The sequence below is a fragment of the Falco naumanni genome, chromosome 3, assembly GCF_017639655.2.
Source record: "Falco naumanni isolate bFalNau1 chromosome 3, bFalNau1.pat, whole genome shotgun sequence".
Classification (NCBI taxonomy): domain Eukaryota; kingdom Metazoa; phylum Chordata; class Aves; order Falconiformes; family Falconidae; genus Falco; species Falco naumanni.
Genome location: NC_054056.1, coordinates 27,121,658 through 27,145,270, shown reverse-complemented (window position 1 = coordinate 27,145,270; position 23,613 = coordinate 27,121,658). Strand labels below are relative to the sequence as shown.

The following is a 23,613-nucleotide window of genomic DNA, read 5'->3' as shown; positions in this document are numbered from 1 at the left end:
ACAGCATCCCTCGTCCTAGACTGGGAGCTTCATCCAGAGCTCACTGAATTTAATGGACATCTTATTCATATTGGTGTGTTTTGGATCTGTTCCAACAAGCAAAAATGGGGATTTTTTTTTTTCCCTAAATAGAGTATCATGGTGATTGTCGAACACCCAAAATATTGTAGCCAGGCAAATATTACTTTATTCTCATGTAAAAGGTTTTGCATTTTCTGTACTGGCTCTCAGAAAGATTTTCTAGAATACTTATGAATAAATGCCCTGAAGTTGTGCACAACTGGACTTATTCAAATGAAAGAAAGTGTGTAAGTTTTATGCAGAATATTTGCCAATGACTAGATAGTTATTACTGCATTAAAAGGTTACTTAGCCAATCTAAATAATAATCCATTTCGGCCTAAAAGTTAGTGTTATTAAATCTATAATTAAATAATATAATCTCAAAGTTTGCACATTTTTTTGCTTATTTGCAGAATGTGGACACTATATGCGTGACCCATATGTATATGTGGAGTAAGAGAGAGAAGAAAGGAGTGTTACTATAGCAGGCAGTTGGACTAGATAATCATTGTAGGTTCCTTCCAATTGACATTTCTATTCCGTTCTGTTCTATTCTGTTCTATTCCATTCTATTCTATTCTATTCCATTCCATTCTACTCTATTCTATTCTATTCTATTCTATTCTATTCTATTCTATTCTATTCTATTCTATTCTATTCTATTCTATTCTATTCTATTCTATTCTATTCTATTCTATTCTATTCTATTCTATTCTATTCTATTCTATTCTATTCTATTCTATTCTATTCTATTCTATTCTATTCTATTCTATTCTATTCTATTCTAATTCTATTCTATTCTATTCCATGATATATCTTAAGACCAGAATGGAAGAGAACATCCTCTTGAGTAAAATATAGCACAAAATATCACTCGGTAATTCCTATAAATATTCTTATTTTGCTTCCATTCTGCTGCATTTCACACTGGGAGAAGATCTTACACAGGCATGGCCTTTTGCACTCCCAAAATTCCAGAGCTTTACAATGTTTGCTGATGCCCATCAACTCGGTACTCTGCTCTCCCCAGATTCTTACTGAGTTCAGTAAAGTGTAGGGATGGGCGCAATGCAGTTGACAGCATCGACTCGACTCAACTACCCTTTGCGCTGGCTTGTTTGTGATGCAAGCTAAAACCTCCCTGCATCTTTCGTTGAAAACTGTGGGGATTTTTTTTTAAAAAAAAAGTTACAAGAATTTTGCAAAGGAAAGAAGATGATATGTAGGTTGTGAATCAGGACTTAAGAAGTTCAGATGGCAACGGGTATTTTCTTCTGAAAGAATGACTTTACCCCTCCCCATGAAACAATATCCGGACCTGCTTAAGACTTTGTTTTGCTAGGCTAGCAACACAGGATATGACTGCATCATGCCACATCTTGGCTTTGCCTGCCAACGTAACACTTAATAGATGCCTTTTACTAACCAACAAAAGATAAAGCAATCTTTGGGCTAGCTATTATAATTGGTCTCAGCAGCCTTAGACTGTTAAGTGGTTTTGGTAAAACATAAAGTCGTCTTACAAAGGATTGCTGCCCTTGTGGCTTATTGAGCATTTGATGTGTAGTGAGTTATATTTCAAAGTGGTAAATTAATAATGGATCTCTCTACATGTGAAAGTTCTTTGGGGAGAGATCATTAAATGGGATTTACTGACACTGTTGTATTGACTTTGATTCCGTTTGATGAATGAGTGAGGTCATTTCCATCTTCAGTCTGGTTGATAAGTTGCTTTCTTCCTCCTTCTTTGCTTTCTGTGTAATAGGAATGGAAAATTGCTGCAATGAAGCAGTGCAATACAGGATAGCCAAAATCAGGTAAAAAAGGAACTTTCAGATAAAGCCTTATTTAATGCTTTTGGACAGGTCTTTTTTTTTTTTTTTCCAAAAATCTTCATCAAAGCACTTTTGCTTAGTCCTGTGAAACCTGCTAGGCAGGCAGCACCTTTGAAAACCAAATCCTTTCTCTAAATGTAAAAAACCTGAGAATGCTGACCAAAATACCACCCTTTCCTCAGAGCAGACTCTCATGTGACACAAATATTCTTTATTCCAGGCTGAGCTTTTCGAACATTAATATCTTAAGCTGATGTTGTTTTACTATTTTAAGTACACTAGTACTCTTACTACTACATTCACAGTTAAGGAAATAAAAAGTAATTTCGTAGGAGTCAGGGTGGTTCCTCCTGCATAAAACCAGTGAATATGAGAAAAAAAAAAGCCTATCCTTTTTCTGCTGTTTTGAAAGTGGCAGTGGACTAAAGAAGAATACGAACATACCCTAGACTTGCCCATCCTTAGGAAATGTAACAATGGTGTCTTCTATCCTTCTAATACACTTTCAGGAGTACCCAAGCCACCCTGTTTAACTGTTACCTGTTGAAACCTTTATTCCTCTTTGATTGATAGAGAGTGACAGGAAGGTAATTTGGAGAAGCCTGATCTGGGTCTAGGTCTTTGCTATGGAGCCCAGGAAAGCTTGACTGCATCCTGAGCTGGGTACAGACCATGCTCTGTGCCAGCTCTAAACTTTATTCTGGGTGAAAATCAGCTGTGCATCTCTGTTTGATGCTCTGGTTTTCCTAAGGGGGAAACACATGAATGAAGGCCAAAGAGTCCTACCACATCTCACATTGGTCCTTACACACAGCCACCACGCCCCTTGGAGGAATCCCTTTCTCCCCAGCAGCTGCAGTGGGAGCCTGGAAAGATATATGGGAAAGCTCAGCTTCGCTGTCTCGGAGTGGCAGAATTTGCTTTCCCCACAGCTGGGAAGCTTTGAGTGGGTGCTGCCTAAACCATGCCACAGGCTGTACTGTTTCTGAATGCTAATGCACAAAGTCACCTTCTTTGCCATCCTGTGCATGCTTCAGGCATCCCACACCTTCACAAGGTGATTTCATTAGTATTCCAATTAAAAGCCTGTGAAGAAATATCTCTGTTGCTCTTTTCCTTGTAAATGCTGTAACTTTGGTTTGCAACTGGAATTTTGAAGCTGGTCTCTGTGCAATTAAAATCCCAATTACACTGCTTTTCAGTTTCATTTTGTCATTCACTCCTTGATAAACTCCTTCACTGTACCTAACAAAAAAAAAAAAAAGAAAAAAGAAAAAAAAAAAAAAGAAAGAACTAATCAGAATAAAAAAGAAATGCATAAAATCCTCAAAGATACAATCTAACCTTTATAGGAGTCAGAAACCCACTTAGTACCAGCACCTGGTATAACGTTTAGCTCCATTAGAGCACCAGCAGTATATCTACTATAGTAATGGTTTTACGTCCTCATAACATTAATTGATTGAATTCAAAATTGCAACATCAGTGTCAGCATGCAGTCTTCAAATCCCTGCCATGATTTTCAGTGTGTGTACAGAGCACTTCTGGCTGGAGCAGCAGGTGGACAGCCCCTGTCTGGCGCAGAGCTCTGCTCAATCGCTGCACTTGGCTGCTGGAAGCCCTGAAGTGTTTCCCCCTTACGGAACAGCTCACCTTTGCTATCATGGACAGTGCAACAAGCAGCCAGCACTGAACATGGGTAATGCCACTGTGCACTCCTGTGCTTTGTTGCAGCTGTTGGCTTCTAAACTAAAAATCACAGAGGAAGGTTAATGATGTATGAAAAGAAGACTGTTTTTAAAGGCATGCATACAAATCTTGCCACCAAACAATGTTATTCAAGAATAAAATGTCATTTCCCGAGGGCTTGGTCCAAGGACCAAGAAAATCAAGAATAATGGTTTCTGCTGACTTCTTCAGGCTATGGATAAAGCTCTTTGGGCAAAATTTTCTTCTCCCATTCAGAACCCATGTCAGTGGCCTGTAGAATCCCTGATGAACAAAATATTCCTAAACTGTGCTTTGTAAGAAATCAGGAACATGAGTTTTTCCTATGCCTTTTCACATCTAAAATATACCTGAAGCTGTGAAGTAGTGCATGCCACTGTGGCCATAAGTGTAAGAAGAGCTAATCTGTCTATATGCAGGGCTAGATCTTCAGCAACGCTCATCTTGCACAGAAGGACCAAATTAACTTGCCAGAGCCATAAGATGAGTCCTCAGATGCCATCAGTCATAGCAGTCCTCTGGTGGTGGTAGGGCAGGGTGTGGTGGCTGTGGATCCATCCTATGGCTTCTAGTGGCCATTGGCACATTAGTCCATATTGACTTTGGGCTCTTTTCTAAGCTGTAGCAAAATGTAGCCATTTCAGATGACCAGAAACAGGAGCTGAGCCCTTTTTGCGAGCTTTCACTAGAAAATTTGGCCCCATAGATGCTTCTGCCAAGTAGCTGTGAAGGAATAGCATTAATAGTGAGATGGCAGTGCATGTGGAAGCCACACTTGGCACCCACGAAAAGACAAATTTATGTCATTTTCCTCTTCCATTTTATCTCTTGCGACAGTATTAAACGGCCTCAAGTGACATATTTTATGATGGCCTTTTTTTATTAAGTGCTAAGCAAAACCTGTATTTCTCCAGAGCACTCAGGGGCCACTAGTGTGAATTTGTCATTAACATGCTAAAGAGTTCTGCTCCAAGAATAGTGTGACCTGTTCGTTTGTATGTTAATAGAGCTCGTGTCTAGAAAGATTGGAAGGCAGCCTTCCACCAGGCACAGGCAGCTGCTGAGAACAACGCAAAGGGCTTTTGTGAAATCATAATCATAATAACAACAACAACAACAATAACTTGTATAGTTGTTATTTCCACTTGTATAGTGCCTTTCATTCAAACAACTCCAAACACCCTACAAATTAATACCCAGCAATTTTGGGAAGTAGTAGTATCCCCTACTGATCTGTCATAGGAACTGAGAGCGTGTAGACGAGGAAAGAGTGAGATTTGCCCTAGACTTCATGTGAAGACGATGAGAGAGCTGCAGATAGAAGCTGGAGTCCAAATTCGTGCTCCCCTGCAGCCTGACTATAAGGCAACATCGCTCTATACAGTGCAAAGAAGCACAGTGGGTTTAGAAGACCAAGAAAGAAATTTCTCAGTAATAAAATATCAGTATCAGTTGTTATTTTTCAGTCTGGGTTCCTGAAATCATCTTCTGTACAAACAGAGAAATAAAACTGCCCTGCTTTTCAGTGACACTGAGCATCCACAGCTAAACCTCAGCTTAAATCTAAGCATCTCAGTATGAATTCAGCTCTCTGGCTGAAGGCATCTGGGTTTCAAACTGTTGGCAATTCAGCATCACAGGTAATTGAAACTATGTTCCTGGCTGTTATTTGGAATATGTTTGTGAGATGTTTGTGTTATGATTAAGGTGTAACATATCTGTATTAGAATCATAGAATCATCTTATAGGACCACGTTACGTTGCAAAGATGTACTGCTAACAGACAGAATGATGAGCTGAGCTCCTCATCCTGTGCGGCTGGTGAGGCTTCACCTGAGCCCAGGAGTGACAAAGGTCTGCAGAAGTACTGAGAAATTTTCCTCTCACCAACCCAGGAACCCAAATCCTTCTCTAAGTACAGACTGATCCCCACAGTGTGTGGTAGGAGCATCTCTCCCATCTAGCTTAGCCACTACAGGATTTAAATGCAGTCCTATCAGCTCTATTTAATACTTTTGTAATAAATTCAAAAGGCTCACTGGAGAGAATGGAAAAGGCTGCCTCTGCCTCTATCCTGCTTTCCTTGTCATTAGGTAGAATAAAGGGGAAGGATGCAAAAATCAATTGCTTTTTCTCACTGGGTCCAGATTTAAAAATATGCCTCCCCAGGAAAGCTGTGAATTCCATATTCCCAGCTCAGTATTTGTTCTAGGCAGTTTCTCATACCACACAAACAGTGTAAAAGGGCTGAAGTATATTTAGTAAGGCAGGTGAGGATAACAAAGTTCAACTTGTCCCCAGATTTGCAGTTTTGCAGATCAAGACATCTTTAATTCCCCTTGTCAGTCATTCATGTCAACTGATCAATAGAGCAAAGTGGGTGCGTGTGTATAGTAGAAACAGTTACACCTTTAATCAGAGGGAGAGTATGTTGCTCAGCTCCGTACCCGTGTTTATTTGCGCGTTTACTGCTGTGCTCATAGTGGGTGTAGAGCAGACCACGAAAACAACAGTATCTTTGCCCTGAAAAGTATTTAATCTGAGGAGCAAGGAGAGACAACAAGTCATATATAAACTACTTTGCCATAGGAATAAGACAACTTCATCTGGCCAGTTACAAGGACATGTATTTAAAACAAGAATTTAGGGGAAAAAAGTAATTGCTTTACTGAAATAATGGCAGGTACCTGGGAAGAGATGCATAAAGAGACTAAAAAGGATTCATTAGGCAGGAATCAGAAAAAGACCTTGAACACACCCCAAGGATTTTCTTACTGCATTCAGATGAAGCCAGAAGTTGGCAATATATAGTTATAAGGTGTTTTTTAAAAAAATTCAGATGGAAAGAAAGTGTCTGAAATGGCTGCGTACTCTGCACTTCTGGTTCTTATCCAAGCCATGGTTTAGCCATGCTAAATTAGAAATTCTTCTTGTTTTTCTTCAAGGATTCTATTTTATGTTAAGGATTAATGTTGTTTGCCATTCAACAATGTATCGAATGACATAATTTATCCAGAAGGTAGATGTCAGATAACGCCCAGAAATATCACTTGATAAATTAACAGTGAGTCTTAGTAACAGGGGCGTTTATGATAAAAAAAAGTTAAAAAGGAGAAGAAAAAGGAACACTGGGCAATTTCCACTTGGTTCCCTATATGATTTTAGGAACGGGTTGGAGTTTACTTGAATTCAAGGAGGTAAAATTAACTGAATCATAGAATCAGAGAATGGTTTGGGTTTGAAGGGACCTTAAAGATCATGTAGTCCCAGCCGCCCTGCCATGGGCAGGGACACCTTCCACTGGACCAGGTTGCCCAAAGCCCCATCCAGCCTGGCCTGGAACACTGCCAGGGATGGAGCACCCACAGCTTCTCTGGGCAACCTGCTCCACTGCCTCACCACCCTCACAGTAAAGAATCTCTTCCTTATATCTAATCTAAATCTGCCCTCTTTTAGTTTAAAACCATTACCCCTTGTCCTATTGCTACTAGTGGGAACAAGGGTGGAAATTAGTTCTGACAGGCAAGGGTATGCTGCGGTCAGAAAAGATAACAGAATCAAATGGTGTCCACTTAAGTCTATCAAGCCAGACCTTCAGAATAAAACTAATGAAAACTGTGAGTTTTTATCTGCAGGACCGGATCATCGGACACCCCCGTAACCCGTATACCCTGGTGACAAGAGAAGACGACGAGTCGGCAAGCGGCCTGTCCGCATCTGAGAGCTCTGCACCGGCGGAGTCCAGACAACGGCAAAACAGCTCCCGCAAGGCGGGGCTGCGATGTTTTTGTGTGATCTCAATTTTGGGGTTCATAACGCCGTCTAGCAGCTTGTATGAACATCAGCCGTGGGAATGGGTACTAGCGAGATGGGAGGACCAGAAAATACTACAAAGGATTGTTACCCCGGGACCCCCTAGTTTTCAAGTATATCTCTGTGACCTAATCCTCTCAACCGCCTGTTCGAACACTATAATGTATTACATGTGTCCCAGCTCTAACCCCGGCAAACCTTACTGTAACGTCCTTTATCAGTATTACTGTTCTCGCTGGGGCTGTGAAACCATCGCATCTGGCTGGAAGGTAGCGAAACCAGACCCGTTTCTTAAGGCCAGTTGGGGACCAACAGGCTGCACCCCTAGGAGACCAAGTGGGATGGGAAGAACAGTATGCCGAGGGAAATGTGACTGCCAATATATTTTCTTAAACGTAACCAATGAAAACGACCTAGGATGGACCATCAGCAAAACTTGGGGCGTTAGATACTGGCAACCCGGCACAGATAGGGGGGGACTGTTTTTTATTAAAAAACAGGAAGTAAAAAGTGGAACAGCAATTGGCCCCAACGTCGTGATCAAAAGCAATAACCAGCAAAGAAAAGAAAACTTGCAGACTGCCATGCCCGCCCCAGCCGATCCCTTACTAACCAAGCAGATAGTTCCCTCAAGCCAACCTAACATGAACTCTCACCATTTACCCGACAAGCCATTTTTTAGCGTGTTAGATGCCACCTTTCGGTCACTGAATCAGTCAAACCCGGATCTCATGAATTCCTGTTGGTTATGTTATGACGTCTATCCCCCCTTCCACGAGGGCATTGCCCTCGATGCTTCCTTTGACTATTCATCAGACAGCAATCCAACCCAGTGCAGGTGGGATGCACCATGGAAAGGAGTTACCTTGAACCGAGTCAGGGGCCTGGGCGTATGTATTGGTAATGTCGCCCCAGCAAGCTGGGATAGTGCTGTCGGCGCAAGAACCGTTGCGGTTGACAAGACCTGTAAATGGGCGATCCCATCCGCACCCGGAATGTGGATCTGCCATCGATCAGGAGTAACCCCCTGTGTGTCCCCCAAAATTTTTGACGATTCTGCTGACTTTTGTGTACAAATTCTGATTGTTCCTAGGATCCTATACCACCCAGAAGAAGAAATGTACCGCTACTGGGGAGAAGCCAATAGCAGGCTTCAAAAAAGAGAAGTACTGACAGCTGTAACAATAGCGACGCTGCTTGGTTTGGGAGCAGCCGGCACAGCCGCGGGAGTGACCTCCCTAGCGACCCAGTGACGAGGCCTGTCTCAACTGCAAGCTGCCATCGATGAAGACCTACAAAAAATCGAGAAATCCATTACCTTTTTGGAGCAATCCCTCTCCTCGCTATCAGAGGTTGTTTTGCAGAATAGGCGGGGATTAGACCTCCTGTTTATGCAACAAGGAGGCCTGTGTGCCGCCTTGAAAGAGGAATGTTGCTTCTATGCTGACCACACCGGAGTAGTTAGGGACTCGATGGCCAAATTGAGAGAGAGATTGGCTCAAAGAAAAAGAGACAGGGACGCCCAACAAGGGTGGTTTGAATCATGGTTTAACCAATCACCGTGGCTAGCCACCCTGATATCCACCTTGGTAGGTCCGATTGCAATAATCCTGCTGACACTGATCTTCGGACCCTGTATATTAAACAAGCTCGTGTCCTTTGTCAAGAGCCGGCTAGAAAGGGTCAACATCATGTTTGTAGAACACCAACAACTGCTTTAAAAACGTACTTGATCAGTATTTCCCTCGATTCTCCCTGGCTCTCCCCAAGTATCCCAAGCTACACTCCATTACCCCCAGTCGCTTCCCAAGTGCCAATTGCTCAGTGTGCCTTATCTTTGTACTCTTTTTTAGAAATATTTTTACTATTTTAGCCTGTTTAGTTAAGCATGGGGCGGGGGGGGGGGTGGGGGGGGGGGAAATGTTGCTAGGTAGGGCCTGGCGGCCGGAAGATCTCGCGCTGTACGGAAACACAGGGCCCCCCTCCAGGTAGCCAACAGCTTTTAGTTTATGATGTAAGCAGACGGAAGTGACATTGTAAACCTAGGCTATATAGTGTCGTGTCGTTCAGCAATAAACGCCATTTGCCATCCACCACATTGGTGTCTGTGAGCTGATGGACCGCGCAGTCAGGGGTCGGCCGCCGTGCCGTTCCTGAACCAGGTCACCGCGTGCCTGTGAAGGCAACAAGGCCCTACTAAAAAGTCTGTACTCATCTTTCTTATATGCCCCCTTTAAGTACTGAAAGGCCACCATAAGGTCTCCCTGGAGCCCTTTCTTCTCCAGACTGAGCAACCCCAACTCTCTCAGCCTGTCTTCATAGGAAAGGTGCTCCAGCCCTCTGATCTTCTTCGTGGCCCTCCAACAGGTCCATGTCCTTCTTGTGCTGGGGGTCCCACAGCTGAACACAGCATTCCAGGTGAGTTGCATAGTCTCTCCGTGTGGATTGGAAATCATGATGTCCAGCAATAGAAGGAAAGCGTCAAAAACCCAGGAGATGTAAAAGAAAGAAGAGGCATAAAAGTTAAAAAGAAAACAAACCAAACCAACAACAACAAAAAAGCAGAATGGAAGAGACACAAAAAAGGAAAACTGGGAGAGAACACAACATTTAGAGAGGGCTTTGTATAAATGAATGGGGTTTGGGGCATCTTTACTTCCATACACGTTCATCTGATATGGGGTTCATTCAGGCTAAGGACCACCACTAACTCGCTCACTGCTGCACCCCTGCTGTAGACAACTGCAACCCAGAACATTTTTAAAGGTCATTTTACTAATTGCAATGGTCAGAGTTTCCCATCAGCCACACAAGGCTATGTCACTTTGGACCATGTGATGTACCTCAGCCTAGTGCTAAAACTAGAAATAAAATTGACTTAACTGATAAAGTCATATCAAAACCAGCAATACACCACTAATTTCAATAACCCAATTTAGAAGTGACAGATCAGATAAGGAAAAGCTAGCATTAGCTCACAAAAGCACTTATGACCTGCTTCCAAAGGCCAACGACAGAGCATATTGGTAAAAGAATTAATATGAGTTAGATTAGGGTTACAAGTTGCTCTGGGAATTACCTGTCAGCTGGAAGTAAAAGAGATGATGTCTATCTTATTAAAGTCCGGAGATACAAATTTTGTTGCAGGTTGTATCAAGCAGTTTTCCTAGGTTTTTGGTTTTTTTTCTTTCCCCTGAAAAAATGTAAGCTTTTACGTTATTTAAATAACACATAAGTAAGTAGCCAGGTTCTTATCTTGTTTAGAATGGGGATAAACCCTCCAAAACCCCCTGCCTGCCGTGTATTTCAGGCTCAGAGGGTGACACCAGAGCACAGTAAGTGGGAAAAAAAGGGAGAAACAGAGGATGTTTAACATTCAGAATTTGTCCACAGCCGATAATTTATTGGAACTCATCTGTAACAAGGCCTGGCACTGATTTATAAGTTGATTTGAAAAATAAATAAAAGTGATAGAAACCTGCATTTGGTTTTAATGATAGACTGTTGCAGCATGAAAAGTAAGGATATGAAACATTGCAAGGAAATTAGATATTATGCCCTGAAGACAACTGCAGCTACCAGCCCATTAATTGTTAGATATTTATTATTAAAAATTTCTTTTCATGAGTGACTGCAGAATATTTGCACTCTTAAAGTTGTTAAGTTCTGACATGAATGAAGCGTATTAAGCTCATTTTTTCTTCTCTCTCTGTGTGCGTGTGTATGTGTTTGTGGAGCTGACAAGGTAGCTGACCCCAAAATGTGATGAATCTTTCCTGCACAAACACAAACACACAAGTGCTGCCTCTGAATTGATGCCAAATAGGATAATAAATGCTGCGAATTTTGTTACTGTTCTGAATTTCAATAGCAAGGGTCTGGACAGTGCTCAGAAACAAGTCTCTCTGGAAGCAGGGAGGCCCCAGCTCTGTTCCCAGTGAGATGGACACAGCCAAGGAGCTCTGACACTTTGCATGGACAGCGTGTCACCTCCGGTGTGCTCCCAGAGCTTCAGCAGTTATACATGCTGCAGAAAGGAGGAGACGGGTACCTAGTAAAAAACAGTGGTGTATGTTTGACAAACCCAAAAGAAGGCAAGTAAAGTATCATTTTTAGAAAGTGCTCTAAAGCTTCTGGCAAACCGTGGCATTATATCATACCTTAAAAATACAGAGGAAATTCAATCAAATGAATTCCGAAACAAAACGAGTTCACAGAAAGGCAAGACCATCTAATACATCCTCCCAATTCTCCACCCTCAACTTACAAAATAGCCAGCACTGCTGATCTTTTGAGGAAGCAATACCTAAGGGAAAGAGCATGCGTAGGGCTGATGCACGAGGCACAGCATGGGGAGCTGCATGTCCGCGCGCTGGTGGCCACATTGACCTGCTGAGTGGCTGTGGGTGCTGAGCTGCCTGTAGAAATACAGACAATGATATGCCCTTTCTTTTAAAAGCACTTTGAGGACAACTAAGGAAAATGGGAAAGAGACAGGGAGAAAGGAACATAATGTTTTATTATTACATGGTCGTTTTACTGCGGTAGTATCTAGAGTTACGAGACATTGCACAAATACATAAAGAGAAATGGTCCCTATCTCAATCAGCCTATGATTTACCTGTCTCAGATTTTGCTATGAATTATTAATAGCAGGTATAATAATTAAGTATGATAATAATGCGGTTACAGAAACTTAATGGAGGAATCAGATTTAAAATCCTTGCTACTTGGATCGTCTGAGGCAAACATTACCCTCATGAGCTTGTACTGTGTTTGGATTATAAGAGGCAACTCTTGATTCTATTACAAGCAAAACAATATATGCATCCTTGTTCCTCTTTTCCCTTCCAAGTTGTATAAAGCAGCTTATCCCCATTTCTCCATCCTCATCCTCACTTCGCTTGCAAAACTGTATCTCTAAGGCCACATGTGCTATACAAATGAGGTTTACAAAAGCAGAGATGTGTTTAGCTCACAGTACAAGGTATCTGGTACTTCATCTGTCCTTGGGATGTGAGTATTTCTTTCTCCATAATGAAATATAACTTAAAGTCTACATTACTGTTATTTCCTTGTAGGTATTTCTTTGGTGTTTCTAACAAAGATAAAATCTGGGAAGCCACATACTTCCTTTTCAGAACACGGATTTAAAAAGGAGGAACATTTTATGCAGTGCAAAGAAGACAGGCAGCTATTAAAGAAGATTCACAGTTATAGGCAAATATATTAATGGTGGGGTTAGCTCTTGAAATGAGAATTTATAACATGCCTTAACCTAATCCCTCATTAAGATAATTTATTCCCACCCTCAAGGTCTCACATCACAGCTAGCACTAGGCAAATAATTAGTAACAAACAATTCATTTGATCAATTTCAGCTCCTCTTTTTTAATGAATTGTCAGGCACCGCAGTACAATTTTCTCAAATATATTTATAATTCAACATTATTTGCCAATTTTTGTGACGAATTTGTAGCCTGTTGTTTATCCAGGAGGAGCTGGGTGCTCGACGGTCAAGGCATTTTGAGAGGATGCAGGAGTCACATGGTATAATTGTGTTCTCTGTCTGGAAAGTGGGATGTACAGATCCATTTTACTTAGTGAATACTCAGGCTTTCAAGATTTGAACATTCTCCCTAAATAAAGTTAGGCACGTGAACATTTTAATCCGTAACTCACAGATGAGGATGGGAGTTCTTTGCTTTGGGGTCACATTGCCCAGGAGACTCATATCTCCCTTTGTAGCTGGGTGGGAAAGGGACCTACTTCTGTCTTGCTGCTGTGAGAGAGCATCCTGGCGTAGAGACGGCTGCAAGCCTGTGTGCTAATTAAGGCAGCCCTAGGAAGTTACTGCATCAGAAGCATTTCCTGATGAATCTCCAGCAAGTATCCAAACACTTGCTGAAGTACTGACTAAGCTCTTTGCTCAGCTGCCCTTCTGCCTGCTGTGGAGAAACCTGCGGGAGTCTACTTAGTGAACGTGGCATCCAGAGGACTGAAAGGCTATAAAATGAATTGGGGTCTCTGACACAGCCCTATCTGGGCCACCACAGCAGCCCTGGAAGGTATTTTCAAACTACATTTTTCATGTTATACCAGCCAGAATGAGAGCAGTTGTCAAGCTAATGAAATTCTTACCTCCCTGTCAGCTGATGGGAATAAAGCCATGCAATACCATTTCCTAAAACAGCAGCATGAAGTCACCGACCGAAAGTGCAACCTATAAAACAAAAGAAGAAAAATACAGCATTTACGGTACAAAGGCACCAGGCTGGGATCCAGCAGGCCCACCTTAGGGTCACCCTGTGCCACATTCCTGTGTCAGCTGTCCTCTCCTCTTTTGCTGTGAAATGGGGAGAAACCTCTCGTCATTTTTCAGGGGCGGCTGACTGCTTGTGGATTCTGTTTGCTCTCCGTGATGAGGACAACTTCATACAGCAGAGCTGTTTGGGAACCAGGGAGGCAGAGCTAGGCATGGGTCACCCCGACACAAACAGCGATAGCCAGGCGGTTCAAGTACTCTCTCTAAACCAAGCACTCTAAATCCAGAAAACTCAATTAAGGTTACGCTTACGAGACAGCAGAAAATGTACCTAAAGCTCTCGGCCTCACGGCAGCCCTGCAGAGACACAAAGCTCTAACTATTCAGTAACAGAGAGGTATTTTAGCTCCTCAAATTAAGCACTTTTAAAACAATGCTATACATGTTCCTCCAGTGCTTCATCCTCTGCATGCCTGGGTGCGAGGCAGAGGAAAGGTGTGGGGGATCTGGGCAGGGATAAAGTGGCAAACTGTATTGCTCCGGCTGGGGATAGTTATAACTTCCCCATAAAATTAATGTTCTGTGCATTACATTATCAAAACCTGAACTTGATTTTAATTTAGCTCAAGACTTTCCTTAGGATAAACTATTAAAAATCTATTACATGAATACCAATTAAGAAACTCAAATAAAATACTAGCACTCAATATTCCTAATGAAGACACCATTTTAAAAAATAAACCCCCTCCCACACTCATGCAGTCCCCTTCTCCAAAGAAGTCTAGAGCAAGAGCAAGGAGAAACAAGATAGTATTTTGGCATTTGTCCCCCCTTTGCTTTCTGTTTTAGAGGACTTGCAGAGTGGCCAGATCTCTAAAGTATGGGTTAAACAGGACCCAATATTTCTCCACATCGAGAATGTACTCTTGACCTCCTGCTAAACTGTCATCCCAGCCTTACTTTGGAGGAGTAAGAGAAGTGGAAGGAGCAGATTCTCAGGTATTGATGCTCCAGCTACATGCTAGGGAAATACAAAGAGTAAAATTGAACAGAATCATTTGTAAATGTGCTGATTTCACCCTATAGAACTGGTAAGATTCAGTTCACCATTTATAGAAAACCTATATAGAAGACCTAATTCTATTATTTCCCTTCTCTACTAGCTACAAAAATGCCCAGGTAGATTACGTTGTACAGTTTGGTGGGATACTGTCCCTTCACCTTTCCATCCTCATATTTGAACTACTCTATAAAATCAGTATCATCTCTGGCAATGTTACAATCTTCTTAAGGAAAAGGGACTGAAACAGTCTCCAGCAGCCAAGATGACTGGTATGGTAACTAGAGCACTGGGTAAGTCTCCTGTTCCAGCACTTCTGCCAATCTAGTTCTTTGTTTCTTTTGGCTTTTTGATGGTAACATTATCTAAAAATGTAACATCTCATCTTAGATCAAACAGTATTTTCCATTAAGTGCAAACTGTTCTTCCTTGGGTTTGGGTTTTCTGGAGAAACCTCTGCATCTCCTACCACCCAAAAGTTCCCTACACTTTCCCTAAGGATTAAATTTGGCCTCAGCCCAAGCCAAATATACATGCAATTGCTTCGGTTTGGCTGTTGGGTTTGAACGAGTTTAAACTGGTGAAACTCAGCCCCAGGGAGGAGCTGGGTGATCTCCTTTTGTAGGAATTAGTACATTTTTGCTCTTCAAGAATTTCTACAAATGTCTGTGTTAAGTTTCTTTAAAAAACGATTGTTCTTAGTTACTCTGCATGAAATGCTAATTTCGTGCATATTAAACATATGAGCTCATAGCAGCGCCCTATCCTTTATTTACAAGAAAAGGTCTCAAATAAGTTTTTTTTTTCTTCAGGAAACATGTTCTTTTTTTGGCAGAAAGAAGCACTAGCTCCTCTGTCTCAACAAGAAATCCTAAAGATATGAGATGTTATTCTGAGATTTCTGTTCTCCTCTGAAATGTAACTAGCAGTTACAATCCTCTTGCAGTGAAATAACAATAGATCTCCAGTCCACACCGCTCATATGTGTCAACAGGCTTTATGGTACATTGTGCAATGCACTACATTCAATAGAATTGGTATGAATTTGTCATTATTGCACTTCTTGCAAACTAACAGTATAGATTTTTGTAGACAACTGTGGAGAAACAGGGAATCAGGACTGAACAGAACTTTATTAATCCATCGTTTAAAAAATAATCTGCAGCAGTGTCAGCCACAGACTTCTGGGTAACAAATCCAAGTAAATCACTTGGTTTGCTTTTAGATACCAGCATTCCGGAGGAAAAGAGGCTAACTTAAGTTAGAGTCATAAGTGTCAGTTTTTCCACCAAATAAATCCACTGACTACACACATTCATTGAGAGTTGAGAGAGTCAGTATGTAGCTCGCACATTAACTGAGATGAAACTACACCTGTTCAAAAACTGATTTGGTTGCATTTGTCAGTAGGATAATATAACGAGTATAAATTCACACTTAATATTAACTGGTTTAGCAGAGAGAGGGTATGTTCACCCCTACAGCAGTGTGCAGCTCACAGGCTACGGGTACTGGTGTTTTGATAGCTGGATATTAATAGACTCTACAGGCAATGGGACTTCACTATGATTTTTCTCCATCTTTTCTTGCAGAGTTCTGAGGTTATGAGGCACATGTGTATTCAAGGAAGTATGGCTACACCTCTCTGCTCAGTCCCAGATTTACTCCAGCTTCTTGCAAAATGTAACGGAGTTCAGATCACAGACACATGAACAGTACTGCAGGATAGGGAAGACCGTGATCTTATACTGCCAGCTATTCCACAGGAACAACCTATGTGCTCAAAACACATGAGATAATTCATGTTTTTTTCAGTGAGAAGTGTACACACAGGCAGTTTCTACTGAGTTTACTGTGTAGCAGCTTTCTGAGTCTCACGTCACAGAAATAATGCGGACACAAACTCTTAGGTGTCTACCACCCATTTAAAGGAGCAAAATGGTTACATATTTTGAGGGATCTGGTCTTTTTTTTTTTTTCCCCAACAATTCAAAACTTTCTTTGCATAAAGAAATAGTACATATACCCTTGGCTCAAAAGATAAGAAAAGAATAAGCCCATGGAAACTCAAAAAAGTCATAGTTGTCACGGTGAAAGGAATGCAAAATGACAGAAAAATTAGTTGCATAGTATAAAACTAGTAACTAGGGTGCCAGGTCTTCAACTGCTATTCTCCAGCTAGCCTACAGGAATGAGAAACCAAAAAGGGTCAGGGCAGAGGAGCAAACACGGCGATAAAACTGCAAGTAATGCAGTGTGGGTTGCTCCTCTGACCGAAAGGAACAGCCTTCTCCCAAAGGCCCACTGCCTCCTGTGGCTACCTCAGCTCTTTTTCTGTTGCTGCCTTACAACATCCACACGCAGAAAAATTAAGCTTCTTGCAAGAAATAACAGAGGTAATGGATGTACTGCCAGCCTTCCCTGCTGTGGCAATTTTGAGAAGATGATGTGTTATGCACCATCTTATTTGCTGTTGTGATAAGCTTCAGACATGTACCATTATTTACTACATGAGGCTGAGAAAATAACACAGGTTACCAATTCTGTTGAAAAGAGATTACAATAATATAAATGAACACAGGGAAGAAGCGATGCAGACAATTTTTACTGTGAGTCTCAATAAATAAACCAAACAGAGAGGAAAAAAAGGTCAATATTGAAAATTGCTCATGAAGAATCCCCTGTGCCACAGAATATTAATTAGAAAAACAAAGAAAATAAATCAACCTGAAGCCTCTCCAAACTGTGCAAATGCAAAAATACACATTTTAACACTGTAAGTCATTACCAGAAAGAGAACAGCTAAACTGATTCAACTGCCACAGCTCTGAAAGAAGAAATCTAGCAGACTGAAGAAATGACCCACTAAATCATACACAGCTCCCTTCAGCCACCTGCCTATCCACCAAACGTGCTCACTCATTTCCAGTTTGGCACAGCTATTCTCGACTTTGAAGGACCTTCAATGAAGATGACTGACAGGAGCCATCCTATTTCTGACCATAAAGTCTCAACATACCTAAAAATAATGTCTTTGCCCATCAATCAAGGTATACATTTTAAGATCAATCTGTCTTCGCAGTGGATCTCCACAGCCAGCAAGGGAAGATTTGCACAGGGAGGGGCCATCCAATGCTGTCCTCTGGGGACTGATTTGGTATTTTCAGAACAGTAAAGCCATTAAGACTCAACAGGATTTTGATTGTCTTTGTTTTGAAAAATCCCTGTCCTGATTCTTAGTCCGGTTACTGAAACCTGCGTTGTATCTGTTGCATCCCACATTGTGTAATGGAGACATAAGATGGCCAAGACGTAATGCTGTTGCTGTCCAACACATCTTGATTTTCATTGCTTTCCTCATCCTACCACAGCGCACAGTGCAGAATTCCAACCTGGTAAAAGATACCACATCGCATTTCTCCGATACACAGTTACACCTGTCCTCCACACAGGTGTAGCTGCCAGTAGGAAAAAATCTGGCTCTCCCAGTTAGTGACATTTCTATTTAGAAGCCAAACATGTATCATTTGTACACAGTCTATGCTTCAACTTCTTCAGAAAAAATGAGCTCTTATCTGAGAAAGAATAGATTATATTGAAGCTCTCTTGCAATGAAAAATTTACCAAGACTAAGATGGTCAATTCAAGCTGCCCTGGGGATCCAAAAGCTTTAGGCAGTAACTGGTCTCATCCCTGGCAAGCATGCAAACATGATTGCTTAATCTCAGGCTGCTTTAATCCCAGGAATGATGGAGTATGCAAACCAAGGTTGTACAGCTGGGCATAAGTAATTTATTAAGGATAAGGAGTCCAGGAAAACCAGGTGTACCTCACAGTAAGGATTAGCTACTTTAAAATCAGTTCTTACTATGTAGTTATGTAGAATTTGTTTTCATTTGTTAAAATCAAGGATGGTGATACTACCTGACAGCCGGAATAGAGTCTTCATTGGAAGAGGCCAAGCACTCACATTCAGATTTTACTATTAGCTGCACTGCATAGGATGGGGTAAACTAGGGATAGAATACTACCAGCTTTAGCTTGAACTGCTTATTAAGTGCAATTTTTAGTTTATTTCTCACTAAAATGATTTTCCAGTACCAAAATTTGGATAGTACACAAAACAAATAATCCTAACTTTAGGCTAGAGCAACAAAAGATTAAAGGCATGTTAAAGCCTAAAGAGCTTAAATTCTGCTTAGTCGCTGCCTGAAGCCTATATGAACTCTGCTTTATGCATGAAAGCCTTTCAGGGGCCTCAAATCCTCTTTTTGGACGTAGAACCATAGAATAGTTTGGTTTGGAAGGGACCTTTAAAGGTCATTTAGTCCAACCCCCCTGCAGTGAGCAGGGACACCTTCAACCAGATCAGCCCCGTCCAACCTGGCCTTCAATGTTTCCAGGGATGGGGCATCTACCACATCTCCACCTGTTTCACCACCCTCATCATAAAAATTTCTTCCTTGTAGCTAGTCTAAATCTACCCTCTTTCAGTTTAAAACCATTACCCCTTGTCCTATTGCTACAGGCCCTGCTAAAAAGTCTGTCCCCATCTTCCCTACAAGCCCCCTTGAGTACTGGCAGGTAGCTACAAGGTCTCCCCGGAGCCGTCTCTTCTCCAGGCTGAACAACCCCAACTCTCCCAGCCTGTCTTCATAGGAGAGGTGCTCCATCCCTCTGCCCATTTTTGTGGCGCTCCTCCAGACCTGCTCCAACAGATCCATGTCTCTTCTGATCCACCTCTCTTCTGAAGGGGTACTTTTAACTTTTAAACTACAGGTCGTTTTGAAAGGTGAGATGGGGCATTGCTATTGCTGTCGCTGTTTTGCTCATGAAGGACAATTACTTAGCTGCACTTGCTCATTCAAATTAAAGCTGAGGTGGGTTCGAATAACTCACCTACCTGCAAATTTAAGTGCTTCTACTTTCTATAGATAGCCTGTAACATAACCCACTTCCTAAGCACAGCCTATAGTGCCCTTAATTTTTTGTGCTGAGGGCTCTTTACCTGTGATGTGTAGTCCTGCAAAACACCGCAGTAGTACCCACGTAATGGAACTACCACAAGAGCCTGCAAGTTTTGAAGTCATGGACAAGCACGCAATAAGGAAACACCTCTGTAGTACACAGCCAAAAATATCCCATTATATGTGAGACTGGGCTGCAGAGCTTCTGCAGTGCTTTGGCACTGGGATGCACCATTCCTGTTCCCCAGCTGCAGACAACAGTGTGAAAAAGCCTTTTCAGAGGTTTGGTTCTATCCATGTTTGTGTTAGCACTGAGTGCCAATAGTTACGGTAGTGCTGGGGAAACAGAGGAGTTCAGGAACCTAGAATGAGGCAAAAGCAAAAAGATAGGAACTGTAGCCTGTCAAGAAAGATTCATTCTTCTACATATAGCACTAGTAAACAGATCCTATAAATGTGTCTGAATTCCCCAAGATGATGTTAGTGGCCTACTGAACTGCTCCCCAGTTGCTTCCCAGGCTATGACTGGAGCTACAGCCTCTCTCTTGTATAACAGCACCGTGTTGGTCCTTCCTAGGGCGGACAGGGAGAGCACCCGCTTCCATCTCCATCTGGAAAACACCTTCCATAGGAATGGCAGAGAGTTCAGGGAGACCCATGTTCCCTCAAGATGCAGATTGCAGAGGAAGTAAACACCAATGCTTTCCTTAAACTGCGAGTGAGGCTTGGCTTGGTAAATCCAGTTTACTGCCAGCACTACCCAGAAAATGCAGCAAGCTGAGGCGAGAGGGACCTGCTGCCTGCACAGAGTGCAGGGTGGGCACACTGGCGGCACAGCCCCAGCCTGCTGCGGTGTGCAGCCCCAGCCAGATGTGGTGCGCATCCCCAGCCAGATGTTGCGCATCCCCAGCCAGATGTGGTGTGCAGCCCAGCCTGCTGCGGTGCACATCCCCAGCCAGACATGGCACGCAGCCCCAGCCAGATGTGGTGCGCATCCCGAGCCAGATGTGGTGTGCAGCACAGCCTGCTGTGGCATGCAGCCCCAGCCACACGTGGTGCACATCACCAGCCAGACGTGGTGCGTGGTGCGCAGCCCCAGCCTGCTGCCTCGCAGCCCTCTCCCGCCCCACACCAGGTACTTCACCCAGACCCAGACCACGTCACCATCTATCCCAGGACAGTTTGCAGCAGAAGCTGAACCGAGCCTGTTCTGCACTCAGACGTGCCACACTGCCAGAAGCCCAGGGGACAGTGATTTGATCAGTTTCCCCTTTACTGCTGCGGTTACAGGCAAACAGCAGATCACCCTGTGACAGGTTGTGTGCTGGTTAACAGCAGCGTTTACTGCGTGTGCGTTCCAGTGCCGCTGGGGTTCAAATGTTCAACCCGACACAGCAACTCGGCTTCAGTTGTACGTGGAACTAGGGTTGCTATACAATAGATTTTTGCATATATGCTTGCGTAAATGCCTGATAATACAGAAATGTGTTTAAGTGGAATTTATACCTGGGTTTTGAGCAAGCAGAATGGCACCTAGCACCACTGCCCACGGTCATGCAGAATGCCGAGTGTAAGGCAGCAAATGGTGTAGCGACACTTCTAACAGACACCTGCAGAGCACCTCTGGTCATCTGGTCCAACCTCCCCTGCTCAGACGCCAGCTGCCCAGGGCTGTGCGCAGACACCTTTTGAGTATCTCCAAGGATGGAGACTCCACAACCTCCCTGGGCAACCTGTGCAACCTCGGTCACCCTCACAGTACAGTTATGTGTCCTGAGGTTCAGAGGCAGCCTGCCGTGTCCCTGGTCCTGCTACTGGCACCGCAGAAAAGAGTGTGGCTCCATCCTCTCTGCACCCTCCCTTCAGGTATTTGTACACACCACGTAAGATTCCCCTGAGATTCCCCTTCTCTTCTCCAGGCTGAACAGTCCAGCTCGCTCAGGCTTTCTTCAGAGGAGAAATGCACCAGTCCTGCCATCATCTTCGTGACCATTTTCTGGACTCTCTCCTGCAGCCCTGTATCTCTCTTGTCCTGGGAGCCCAGAACTGGACACGGTACTACAGGTCTAACAGAAATTACAAGGTAAAACTTCACACCTGAAATACATTAAAAAAAACCAAACCAAGAGGAAACATAAAACTGGGAAATCTAACAAAGAAAAAATATTTAAATATCCAAAAGCGTAGAGAAGCAATACATTACTATCACAACTCAAGGAAGAAAAAAAAAAAAAAAAAAGTGAAAAACATCAGAAACTGAGCCGTACAGAAAAGAAGCATTAAGTCAGCATCATATTCTAAGCTGAGTATTTGCGCCAGGATGTTCTTTATTGCATTACTGTCTTTGCTTCTCCACAAGTGAATGGCAAAAAGATACAGATCCAGCATATCACTATGCTCAGTTCCTCACATTATTACAACTCCTCACAGCTTTCCAGTGGCAGCAGCTTTTGAGCAGTGGCAAGGAGAACGAAATTCAGACCAGCCACCTGAAAGGGAATGATATCACACCTCTCCTACGGCTGCTGTGCTCTCTGGCTTGTTTCTATAGCAGTGTTCACAGAAAATGGAACAAATCAACAAGACGGTAACAATGCACACAATGCAAAGAAGCTTCAAACAACAATGCAGGAAACCTATTTTACGGCTGCCTTAATTTCAACCTTAAATTATACTAGTATAGAACACAGACAGAAATAATTTAAAATCTCTAACACCAGGGTAAAAGGAAACTGAGCTTACATTGGTACCGTTTCATTTCAGATACAGAAGGGCTCTGTTGGACTTGGGGCATGGAATAACGGAGGGTATTAACATCCATTCCTTGCTCATCACGGACTTACGAAGGCAACTTTGGGCAAGTTACCATCTCGGCTTCATCAGTGAAATGGAGATAGGATTTTTCTGCCTCATAGGCAAAACTAAAATTAATCTCTATGAACTGCCTGAATAGTCAGGAGTTTTATATTAAATATTAAAATTAATATAAAGATTTTTAAACAGGTAAAATGTAAAAGAAAAAACCCACCTTCCACTAACAAATTCTGAGCTATTACCTAAAGCACATATAAAATCCCTCCAGAAAAAAAGTACGAATCCATTTAATTACTTCCCTAACTTGTGAAGTTTACTTATTATTTCCTGCCCCCCAGAGTATACATGCAATTCTATACCTCTTTTCAGAACAGTAAACAACTCAATTTCCATGACTGAAGAAGCAGTGGTCAAACATGAGAGAAGGGCTTGTTTTTGCCTGGGAGCACTGGAGGCATAAAGAAAAGAAATAATTAAGACAAACCAGGTTAGTAAGGAAGGCACTTAAAGAAAAAAAGAGCACTTGCGAGAATTTATTTCCTCTTCCTTCAGTTCTCAAAAGGCAAGCTAAGGAGAAGAGAGATTTTCTTGGAAGATGGAATGAGGTCAAGGAGCTAACTCATACATGTACTCATCAAGACCCTTCCAAAAATAATGGAAAGCGTAAAAGGAAAGATTTTTTTTTTTTTTTGTGGAGGAAAAAAAAGGATATAAAAGAATCATCCATCCACTCAGTCATAACTGATATGAAGCAGGAAATATGGAATGTGACCAATCTGTAATAGTATAATGTGAGCCCTTAAATGCAGGAAGAGAAACCTGAACCGACCCACAGCACACCAACAGAACACGTTACAGAGGAAGTCAGCACCCAGAAGTAAGACAGGTAAGGAAGGAAGTAAGGAAGACAAGCAGGAAAGACGTGTGCCTGTTTTAGCTTAAAATGTTTGGGAAGCACACGAGTGGTAAAACAAGATTAAGAAAAACAGTTTAATGCAGTATCAGGAGCCACTGTAGGTGTGGGGGAAGGGTCCGGGGTGGCGGCTCATTGCATTAATTCTTCCACAC

General features: G+C 42.4%; 1 protein-coding gene across 1 annotated transcript; it reads left to right on the top strand.

Moving 5' to 3' along the window:
* The first annotated feature begins 7,156 nt into the window (after nucleotides 1-7,156).
* Nucleotides 7,157-9,334, top strand: ERVFRD-1 (endogenous retrovirus group FRD member 1, envelope). Its single transcript, XM_040585755.1, is given in 1 exon segment — nucleotides 7,157-9,334. A coding segment is annotated over 1 exon segment (2,004 nt). The 3' UTR covers nucleotides 9,161-9,334.
* The last annotated feature ends 14,279 nt before the right edge of the window (nucleotides 9,335-23,613 follow it).